At 46.8% G+C, this 11,844-nt stretch overlaps 1 protein-coding gene across 1 annotated transcript; it reads right to left on the bottom strand.

Annotated features, from left to right (window-relative positions):
• Positions 1 to 3,820: 3,820 nt before the first annotated feature.
• LOC121545282 (putative ubiquitin carboxyl-terminal hydrolase 50) lies at positions 3,821 to 9,275 on the bottom strand. Its single transcript, XM_041855706.2, has 6 exons — positions 9,131 to 9,275; positions 8,442 to 8,643; positions 6,696 to 6,923; positions 5,743 to 5,885; positions 4,384 to 4,516; positions 3,821 to 4,019 (listed from the first exon to the last, which is right to left on the bottom strand). The coding sequence occupies exons 1-6, from the start codon at positions 9,214 to 9,216 to the stop codon at positions 3,831 to 3,833; spliced, it is 981 nt and encodes a 326-aa protein (XP_041711640.2). The 5' UTR covers positions 9,217 to 9,275; the 3' UTR covers positions 3,821 to 3,830.
• Positions 9,276 to 11,844: the final 2,569 nt, after the last annotated feature.

Genomic DNA, 11,844 nt, shown 5'->3' with positions numbered 1-11,844 from the left:
ATACACCTTTATTTTCTCTTTGTGAGAGAGGCAGCTGGCATGATTGATTGAATAACTATTTGATGAAGGAGGATTCTAGACTACATACTTAAGTGTATGTCCCAAATAGCACCCTATTCCCTATAAAGTACACTACTTTTGACAGGGCTCTGGTCAAAAGAAGTGCACTTTATAGGGAAAAAGGGTGTCATTTGAGACTCGGCCTTCTCCTGGTGATGTGTTTCAGATGTTTTTAGTGTGCTCTTATAGGAGAGGAGACGAGAGGTTTAAAAACCCTTCCCTTCACAGTGCACTACTTTTGACCAGGGCCCATTCTGCTCTGGTCTAAAGTAGTGCACTATTAAGGGAATAGGGTGTCATTTCAGATTGACCCTTTTGAGTTTAGGGAGTTCTAGCTTGTTTATACTGGACACATTCTATGGAAACCAACAGCACAATGCACTTGCGGTGTTTCTATAGAACACATTAATTTAGTCAACAGTGTTTGTATAGAACACAGTAATTTAGTCAACAGTGTTTGTATAGAACACATTAATTTAGTCAACGGTGTTTGTATAGAACACAGTAATTCAGTCAACGGTGTTTGTATAGAACACAGTAATTCAGTCAACGGTGTTTGTATAGAACACAGTAATTTAGTCAACGGTGTTTGTATAGAACACAGTAATTCAGTCAACGGTGTTTGTATAGAACACAGTAATTCAGTCAACGGTGTTTGTATAGAACACAGTAATTCAGTCAACGGTGTTTGTATAGAACACAGTAATTCAGTTATCTGTGTTTGTATAGAACACAGTAATTTAGTAAATCGACCAACAGACTTTTGATTTGTAGGGTGTCTCCCAAATGGTGCACTACTTTTGACCAGAGAATATTAAGGGAATGGGATGCCATTTGGGGTGCACACGTAGCCTTTTGGGACGGATTGAAAATGGTTGAGCCTGATATTGAGACATAAATCATTTGGCCTAATCAATAATGTAATCAATCAGTGTCATTTAACTAACCTGGAAAATTACCTCTTCAGTGTACACTAGTCTACTGCACTCCCTTGCTATTAAAAAACTTGTTTTGATCTAAAATACCTGACTAAAATACATGACTTTACCTTCAGTACCAATGTTAAGGAAATATATAATCAATACATGACTTTACCTTCAATACCAATGTTAAGGAAATATATAATCAATACATGACTTTACCTTCAATACCAATGTTAAGGAGATCTATAATAAATACTTGTATAGGTTAAGCCGTATCAGATTGTCATAATCTGGTTGTTTTGACAACGTCAACTGATTGTTATTTGTGATATGTCGCTCTTCTGTTCTCCTTTTCTCTATTTGGTCCTGGAAGAAGCATCTTCGAGTGGGGATGTATGTACGCTTATGATTTTGACATTTTTAAAACATGTCTCGAGCTGAATTACTGTTGTTCTCTCTGTGTTGGTCTGTCTGGGGGTTAGAGACTGTTCTCTCTGTGTTGGTCTGTCTGGGGGTTAGAGACTGTTCTCTCTGTGTTGGTCTGTCTGGGGGTTAGAGACTGTTCTCTCTGTGTTGGTCTGTCTGGGGGTTAGAGACTGTTCTCTCTGTGTTGGTCTGTCTGGGGGTTAGAGACTGTTCTCTCCGTGTTGGTCTGTCTGGGGGTTAGAGACTGTTCTCTCCGTGTTGGTCTGTCTGGGGGTTAGAGACTGTTCTCTCCGTGTTGGTCTGTCTGGGGGTCTAGGTTTAAGCACAACATTCAATAGGGAGAGAGGGAGGAGGGCTGGGGGAGGTAGAGAAGGAAGGGAGGGGGTGACATCATAACAGTCCCAAGATTACGTTACAACATCACCGTGAACATTGGAGCCAAATCGTTTCCACGTTCGAGTCCCAAATGGCACCCTATTCCCTACACAGTGCACTACTTTAGAACGGAGACCTCTGGGTGTCTATTGGAGCCCTAGGGTGCCATTTGGGATGCATCCTAAAGATAGATCACTCAAGGTAGGTAGAAGTTGCTTCTTACCACAGATCTAGGATCAGGTAACTTTATCTCGAAATCCTAACTGTAACCATAAAGGGAATGTCGATAGATCTGATCCTGGACCATCGGTTAGGAGCAACATCTACCTCCTCACAGATTAAGTCTGGAGGAAGCACAAATCACACTTCAGGGCCTGTCTTGGAGTAGGAGTGCTGATCCTGGATCAGGTCCCCCCTGTCCATATAATCTTGTACATTATTATCCAAAAGGCTAAACTGATTTTAGATCAGCATTTATACTCTGAGACACTTAATGAATACTGGCCCAGTCGCCCTCTAGGGGGAGATTAATAGAAATCTTAAATGTGACAAAAATAGATATCACTTAAAATGTCCCTCTGAAAAGCATTTCCTGGCATGAAATAATTCTAATGTATTTCTTATTTTCTGGTGTTGTATGTTGATTGATTTTCAATTTTTATTTTATTGCTATGAAGTTTCCAATAACACTTGTATTAACCTCAAACATATGAAAATGTAGCTATTTATCAAAATCCTCCAAATAAAGTAGAAAACCTGGTGTTGCGTGTCATTTTCCCTCTCTGCCACTAGATGGCACTATATATATTATATTGGCGGCACCTGGGTCCTAGTAATGTATGTATGCCATTTAGCAGACTAACAGTCATGTCTGCATACAATTGTTAAGAATGGGTGGTCCCGGGAATTGAACCCACTGTGCTTGCTTAGCAAGCACCATGCTCTATCAACTGAGCTACAGTGAACCACAGTAATATTTTCCTAGTAGTAGCTTACCTGGGGTGTATTCAGGGATGGGAAACGCTCTGAATGTTGCAGATAGAAATAGAATGAATAGATCTGGCACGATTCCCTATCCTGTCTGAAAGACAATCACTTCTGTTCTACATGATACATTTCTATCAGGACATTCTGTAACGTTACATCCTCTGAACATTTCCCTGGTGCCTCTGCGTATCCATGGGAACCTGCATTCATTCACGTTGCCTTGCATTCATTCACGTTTATTGAAGAATTGCAGAAACACCAGAATCCGTTTTCTCTGGGTGGCCCGCACACTCCAGAGGGGTTCTGATAGTTCACCCAGCACCTTCTGTAGGTTGGTCTGTAGCCATGTCCTGGACCAGCCCCAAGCCCACCTAACTGGGTCGGAGGAAGCTTCACTAAGCCCATTGGACAGCGAAATGGAGCCGTCATCTATCCATTTCCCTCTGATCTGCAAACATGAACGGGCTATGGGCTAGACTAGGGGTTGGCTTGGCACTTTGTGGGCTAGCTCTGTGGGCTCAACCAGCGTGAGTCTAAGAGCCACGGTATGTTTTTGACCTGTGGTGTGTCAGATATGGGGGGATGATGGGTAAGTTGGGCCGGTGGTGGGTCAGATCTGGGAAATGTTGGGTAAGTTGGGTCTGTGGTGGGTCAGATTTGGGTAAGTTGGGTCTGTGGTGGGTCAGATCTGGGAAATGTTGGGTAAGTTGGGTCTGTGGTGGGTCAGATCTGGGAAATGTTGGGTCTGTGGTGGGTCAGATCTGGGAAATGTTGGGTAAGTTGGGTCTGTGGTGGTCAGATTTGGGTAAGTTGGGTCTGTGGTGGGTCAGATCTGGGAAATGTTGGGTAAGTTGGGTCTGTGGTGGGTCTCAGAAGGTATGCTGGGCCTAGAGCCATGGTGGCTAGGAGAGCATGGGTCCTAGTTAGATCCTGGGACTGGGTATGTTTTGGTCTGTGGTGGGTCAGATCCGGGGTATGTTGGGTCTGTGGTTGGTCAGGCCTGGGGTATGGTGGGTCTGTGGTGGGTCAGATCCGGGGGTATGGTGAGTCTGTGGTGGGTCAGGTCCGGGGTATGGTGGCTCTGTGGAAGGGCTGACGGCTGTACAGCAGAATGTAGGCGTTAGGAGACTGCACCAAGAAGTCCACTACCTCGCTCACGGCCGTGTCGTCAAAGTGGTGCCAGCTGCTGGACAGGGTACTGTGGCACAGGGCTGTGTAGTGACCCATGTCTAGGTCTCCTGTGTGGTTCTGGAGTGGGGTGAAGACACACACACACCGGTGGATTCATGTGTGTTCATGGTTATCTGTGTGTTTTTCGAGACAGGAGCATCAGGTGCATGAATGTGTGTATGTGCGTTCACATGTGTAGGTGTGTGTGTGTGTGGGTGTATATCACAGGAGGTTGGTGGCACCTTAATTGGGGAGGAGAGCCTCGTTGTAATGGCTAGAGCGAAATAGGTGGAATGGTATCAAATACATTAAACACATGGTTTCCATGTGTTCGATGCCGTTCCATTTGCTCCGTTCCAGCCATTATAATGAGCCGTCCTCCCCTCTGCAGCCTCCTGTGGTGGATATGTGTGTGCGTGCCTGTGTGTGAACAGAAACTCACCACCACCGCGTAGAGAGAGTAGCTGGTGTGATTGGCTGAGGGGCTTGACAGGAAGGGGGTTAGGTCCAAACTGTCCAATGAGAACAACACATTGGTCCTCAACTTCCTCTTCTCGCTCCCATGGCAACCAAAACTGTAATGTCACACAGGGTCAGCGGTTTTTCGTTTTAAATAATGAACCGTTATTTATACAGGTTTGTCTCATTGACATGCATGATAGCAGCAGCAGCAGAGGTGAAGCTGATTTCTTTCCTGTTGATTAGACTGACGAGTTTCAGAAGAAAGTTATTTGTTACTGGACATTTTGAGCCTGTAATCGAACCCACAATTGCTGATGCTCCAGATACTCAAATAGTCTCAAGAAGGCCAGTTTTATTGCTTCTTTAATCAGCACAACAGTTTTCAGCTGTGCTAACATAATTGCAAAAGGGTTTTCGAATGATCAATAAGCCTTTTAAAATTATAAACTTGGATTAGCAAACACAACGTGCCATTGGAACACAGGACTGATGGTTGCTGATAATGGGCCTCTGTACGCCTATGTAGATATTCCATAAAAAATCAGCAATTTACAGCTACAATAGCCATTTACAACATTAACAATGTCTACACTGTATTTCTGATTAATTTGATGTTATTTTAATGGACAAAAAAATTGCTTTTCTTTCGAAAACAAGGACATTTCTAAGTGACCCCAAACTTTTGAACGGTAGTGTATTTCTAATGAAGTGTTACATTATTACTGCCATTGACCTCTAGTTAGGGTTACATTGACCTCTAGTTAGGGTTACATTGACCTCTAGTTAGGGTACATTGACCTCTAGTTAGGGTTACATTGACCTCTAGTTAGGGTTACATTGACCTCTAGTGAGAGTTACATTGACCTCTAGTTAGGGTTACATTGACCTCTAGTTGGGGTTACATTGACCTCTAGTTAGAGTTACATTGACCTCTAGTTAGGGTTACATTGACCTCTAGGTAGGGTTACATTGACCTCTAGTTAGGGTTACATTGACCTCTAGTTAGGGTTAAATGTTAATGTGGTTAAAACCGCCGCTAGTGGAGCACATGGGGACGTGTGAAACGTACTCCTCAGCCTGAGGTGTACCCACTTGCGATAAGCTAGCTCTCCGCGTGGCACCGACGGGTTAGACGCTTCAGGAGGGTGGTCACGTGTGCTGCTAGCAAGGCAAAGGTTCTGGGTTGGAGCCTCTGTGTGAGCCGAATAAGGAGGAAGCGGTACTCGCTAAGCAAGCAGCGTGACGTCCTTTACATTAGCACTAATACATCTGTACTATAGCATGATAGCATGGCCATCTAGTGACTACCGTGGGGAGGGCTGGGTTGGCAGCTACCCACCGTTTGAGGTGCAGCACCAGTATCTCAGGTGGTTTGGCCATGCTGGTGAGGACAGCTGTGTCTCTCTTCACTCCACACTCTGGACACAACTTCTGGTCTCCACACGTCAATGTACTCTGCTGGAAGAACAGCGACAGGCAGTCCTACAGGAAGGAGGAAGGGGGGAGAGAGAGCGGGAGAAGAGAGTGTGGTTGCTGGCCTTATCTGAAAGAAGTATTGTACTGTCTGTCTGTATGTGATTAGTCTGTATGTGTTTAGTCTGTACGTGGTTAGTCTGTACGTGGTTAGTCTGTACGTGTTTAGTCTGTACGTGTTTAGTCTATGTGGTTAGTCTGTACGTGTTTAGTCTGTACGTGGTTAGTCTGTATGTGTTTAGTCTGTACGTGGTTAGTCTGTACGTGGTTAGTCTGTACGTGGTTAGTCTGTACGTGTTTAGTCTGTACGTGTTTAGTCTATGTGGTTAGTCTGTACGTGTTTAGTCTGTACGTGGTTAGTCTGTACGTGGTTAGTATGTACGTGGTTAGTCTGTACGTGGTTAGTATGTACGTGATTAGTCTATGTGGTTAGTCTGTACGTGGTTAGTCTATGTTTTTAGTCTGTACGTGGTTAGTCTGTACGTGGTTAGTCTGTACGTGTTTAGTCTGTACGTGTTTAGTCTATGTGGTTAGTCTGTACGTGTTTAGTCTATGTTTTTAGTCTGTACGTGGTTATTCTGTACGTGTTTAGTCTGTACGTGGTTAGTCTGTACGTGGTTATTCTGTACGTGTTTAGTCTGTACGTGGTTAGTCTGTACGTGGTTAGTCTGTACGTGTTTAGTCTATGTGTTTAGTCTGTACGTGGTTAGTCTGTATGTGTTTAGTCTGTATGTGGTTAGTCTGTGTGATTAGTCTGTACGTGTTTAGTCTGTATGTTTTTAGTCTGTACGTGGTTAGTCTGTATGTGGTTAGTTGTACCTGTAGGGAGCACTTGAATGAGTCAGCTGGTATAGGCAGAGACAGGATGGTGAAGACCTGGTTGCTGTGAGAGTGTCTGTCGCAGCGCAGACACATCATCTGGTAGCTGAGCTGTCCCTCGAAGAGACGTGTCACCACCGTAGAATCCCCCGCCGCTGGCGCCGAGCTGAGGGACTTCCTGCCCAGACACAACCGCTGGGAAGAACGTGTCTGACGCCTCTCCCCCTTCTGTAGCAAGGGAATCATATACACATACACACAAAGGATAAACACACTATCTGAATACCAAATCAGCCCCTAGCCCTCATCCCCTAGACACTTATCCCCTAGACACGTATCCCCTAGACACTTATCCCCTATCCCTTAGGCACTTATCCCCTAGACACGTATCCCCTAGACACTTATCCCCTATCCCTTAGGCACTTATCCCCTAGACACGTATCCCCTAGACACTTATCCCCTAGACACTTATCCCCTATCCACTTATCCCCTATACACTTATCCCCTAGACACGTATCCCCTAGACACGTATCCCCTAGACACTTATCCCCTAGACACTTACCCCTTATCCACTTATCCACTTATCCCCTATCCACTTATCCCCTATCCCCTAGGCACTTATCCCCTAGACACTTATCCCTTAGGCACTTATCCCCTATCCTTTTATCCACTAGACACTTATCCCCTATCCCCTAGGCACTTATCCCCTAGACACTTATCCCCTAGACACTTATCCCTTAGGCACTTATCCCCTAGACACTTATCCCCTAGACACGTATCCCCTAGACACTTATCCCCTATACACTTATCCCATATCCCCTAGACACTTATCCCCTGGACACTTATCCCCTATCCCCTAGACACTAGACACTTGTGTAGATCTGGAAGGATTGGATAGGTGTAAGCAATGTGGTGGCAGCTCCATCTCCTCTCCCCCTTCTCCATGGGAACACAACTTTAATGGTGGCAGCCAACCATATTCCTGGACAGCTAGTACTGGGTGTGTGCAGGCTTTTACTCCAACCTTACTCTAACCTTACACAGCTGTGCCATAGAGGCCCAGATCTTAGGTTTATGGCTCTTTCTCAAATTCTTCCTTTCCTCCTCACTCCTCTCTGACCTTCTCCTCCAATGGGTTTTGAGGAGGAGGCAAGGAGAGAGGACGCAGGGAATCAAGAAAGAGAATGAGGCAGTGTGGATGGAGCTGCGTGGATGGAGCTGCTTGGATGGAGCTGCTTGGATGGAGCTGTGTGGATGGAGCTGCGTGGATGGAGCTGTGTGGATGGAGCTGCGTGGATGGAGCTACGTGGATGGAACTGTGTTGTGGCAAGACTGTGTGTGTCTGTGTGGATGGAGCTGTGTTGTGGCAGGACTGTGTGTGTCTGTGTGGATGGAGCTGCGTGGATGGAGCTGAGTGGATGGAGCTGCGTGGATGGAGCTGTGTTGTGGCAGGACTGTGTGTGTCTGTGTGGATGGAGCTGTGTTGTGGCAGGACTGTGTGTGTCTGTGTGGATGGAGCTGCGTGGATGGAGCTGCGTGGATGGAGCTGCGTGGATGGAGCTGCGTGGATGGAGCTGTGTTGTGGCAGGACTGTGTGTGTCTGTGTGGATGGAGCTGCGTGGATGGAGCTGCGTGGATGGAGCTGTGTTGTGGCAGGACTGTGTGTGTCTGTGTGGATGGAGCTGCGTGGATGGAGCTGCGTGGATGGAGCTGTGTTGTGGCAGGATTGTGTGTGTCTGTGTGTACTTCCTTGAGGTCGTCATGCAGGGCGTTGAGCAGGAGGAGGAGCAGCTCCTGGGCGTCCTGCTGTGATTGGTTGTTGAACTGGGGGTGCAGGGAGGAGACCAAGGCCCTCATCTCCCCTGGGGAGGTGAAGCTGGTACCCCCCTGACCCTGCCACACCTCCTGGAGGAGGCGCACAAACACCCCCGCTACAGGACTGTTACGCCTGGGGAGGAGGGAGAGGAGTGGCACGGGAGGAGAGGGAGAAGAGAGGGAGGGGAGGGAGGAGAGGAAGGAGGAGAGAGGGAGGGAGGGAGGGGAGGGAGGAGGAGGGGAGAGAGAGGGAGGGGAGGGAGGAGGAGAGGGAGAAGAGAGGGAGGGAGGGAGGAGAGGAAGGAGGAGAGAGGGAGGGGAGGGAGGAGAGGAAGGAGGAGAGGGAGAAGAGAGGGAGGGGAGGGAGGAGGAGAGGGAGAAGAGAGGGAGGGAGGGAGGAGAGGAAGGAGGAGAGGGAGAAGAGAGGGAGGGAGGGAGGAGAGGAAGGAGGAGAGGCATTGGAGGATGTAAGTTTCCCCCATCTAATGTAAAGTGCTTGGAGCACCTGGTAAAAAGTACTATTAAAAAATCTAATACAGACAGACAGACAGCCAGAAACACAGCCAGATAGACAGACAGCCAGCCAGCCAGCCAGCCAGCCAGCCAGCCCAGGGTCTTACTTGGCCAGCTGGGTGTGTCTGTGTGAGCTGAGGAGGTGTTCCACCAGCGGCACGGTGGAGAAGAGACACTGCAGCACAGCGTTCATGTAGCAGGAGTTACCGCTGTTAGCCAGACCACACACGCCCGCCAGCCGCCTGTCCTCTCTCTTCCCCCGCTTTCCCTCACCCACCACCCTGAGCTACACCCCCACTCATCCATGGGCATCACCTGACCCTGACCACCGCTGGAATTGGCTGCACTGGGGACCAATGAGAGGAGACAGAGCGACAGAGGTGAAAGGTCAGTACTGTAGCAGGCAGGCGTCAAGGCTGTGTGCTGGAAAACCTTGGTGGGGAAGTTATTGCTTGTGGTGCTCATTTAAATGCCCTGTCTTTTGCGTCTTTTCACCAGCGCTTACTTTTCACTTTCACTTTCGGGAGATTGAGTAGATACATGCCTGTCTGGTTCTGCTCCCTATGGTGTCATCATGCTAGAGAGAGCAGAACCAGACAGGCCAAATGGAACCCTATTCCATCACCTCACTGCCAGCCTGCAGACCAAGGTTACATCCCAAATGGAACCCTATTCCCTATTTAGTGCACTACTGTTGACCAGGGCCTCTGACCAAAATTAGTGCACTAAATAAGGAATAGTATGCCATTTGGGATGCAGCTTAGGCTTGAGGTATTGTCTAACCATGTCGACTAGGGGGCAGTCAACACCGTCCACTCACACAGGCTCAGATTCACACATGCATGACTCAGACTCACAGACAGACAGACAGACAGACAGACAGACAGACAAGGCCCTGGGCCTCATCTCAACTCAGTCTTAACTGTGCCTCCGTGCTCTGTGTGTCTTTCTCACAATGCTGGGAGTCTGAGACTGTGTTCTGCGTTACTCTCAATTCAGACAAATTATCGTGCGTGCGTGAGAGAGAACTCAGCTAGATGACAGTGTATTAGCAATCCATCAACACTGACATCAAGCGCAGTCTCTTGTCTCAGTCATGTTTTATCATGATCATGCAGTACATATTCAAACTGCTGTGCACTGGAAATACTCTCAAAAACACAAATTATTCTGAGGTGTTTTGATGAGAAGGTGGATAGTCAAAGCTATATAGTTTAAAGCAGTCAGTTCTGACCTGATGTGAACTCACCTCCCATTGGCATCAACCATGTAGCTTCATGGCTTGTAGAGAACACTTCCCTCTGATACACGACTGACCTTTATGACATCATAGAAATCTAAGGCCTCCAAGTCCTCTGTTGGTTTGTTCAGGTTCTATATATGACATCATAGCAATCTAATCTCTAACTCAAAACCAACTTTGTTATTTTCTTGTATTTGATGGGTTTTCTGATCAATTAGATAAATCAAGTATTAATTGATTGCTGTTGAATCTAATCGTCTGTCTTCCTACTACCTGCTTTGGCAACATTGCTGACATGACAGATGAAAGCACAGCAAAGCATTATATCATTCAAAAGGAAAGGCAGAAAGAGAGAAACAGGCTAACAATATTTAGTGTGCCTCCCTCCTCAGGAGGAGGCGTGAAGCACCATGGCTAATTTAGATCCAGCAACAGCAGGCGAGTCGTCGTGACAACAATCACCCACACAGTGTTCTCTCTGGCACGGCAGCCAGGGACCTCGCAATTACCCACAAGCCTCCAGCACAGCCAGCTCTGCTCTGTTACATAAACCAAATCCACTTTCATGGTCCCAAATGGCAACCTATTCTCTTTGTACTGCACTACGTTTGACCAGCGCCCAAAGGGCACTATTTAGGTCACAGGGTGCCATTTGGGACACAGAATATGGCCAGTTATCCACACCAGGCAGAGTAGAATATGGTCATGTGTAGAGAACAAAGCTGTTAGCCTCGTTCAGCTCCTAATTAGAGGCTACAGATACAATGTGTGCTTTCCTCTCTCTAACCCTCAGGCTATTGATTAGCCGTGGTGCTGGTCTGTTTCTGCTACAGAGACATTCACTTTTCCCTGTTTTGCCAAACAAGACAAGACGGCGACGTAATGTTTTTTTAGATGGAGGATCAGTCTGGCACCCAGGCTAGAACCCAGACTAGAACCCAGACTGCACTCTTCGGCTGTCTGGGGAAAGGGTTCTACATAGAACCCAATAGGGTTCTACATGGAACCAAAAGGGTTCTACCTGGAACCAAAAAAGGGTTCTTCAAAGGGTTCCTTTTTATTCTAAGAATGTAGAACCAAGGCTAGAACCCAGGATAGAACCAAGTCTAGAAACCCAGACTAAGGCCCAGGCTTTTGATAGGCTATGGTCTAATGACTATGAAGTGATTCAGGCTGTTCTGTTCTGCATGGTGCCCACACAGTGACAGACTGGGACAAAATAAACTGACGATAATTGGAGTCTTCTAGCCTGTCTCATGTAGGAGGAGGCTTAATAACATGTGACTGGTCTAAATGCTGACATGGAACGCACCTGTTCTGCCAGATGTTCTGCCAGATGTTCTGCCAGATGTTCTGCCAAGGTGCCACAGTTGCAGGGGGGCTACAGTTGTGTATAAGCCATGTGACCTGGCATCTACAGTGGGGAAAAAAGTATTTAGTCAGCCACCAATTGTGCAAGTTCTCCCACTTAAAAAGATGAGAGGCCTGTAATTTCCATCATAGGTACACGTCAACTATGACAGACAAAATGAGGAAAAAAAATCCAGAAAATCACATTGTAGGATTTTTTTATGAATT

The sequence above is a fragment of the Coregonus clupeaformis genome, chromosome 20 (assembly GCF_020615455.1).
Source record: "Coregonus clupeaformis isolate EN_2021a chromosome 20, ASM2061545v1, whole genome shotgun sequence".
In the NCBI taxonomy this organism is placed as follows: Eukaryota; Metazoa; Chordata; class Actinopteri; order Salmoniformes; family Salmonidae; genus Coregonus; species Coregonus clupeaformis.
The sequence above is the reverse complement of the archived record's forward strand: the minus strand, read 5'-3'. Positions and strand labels throughout refer to the sequence as shown.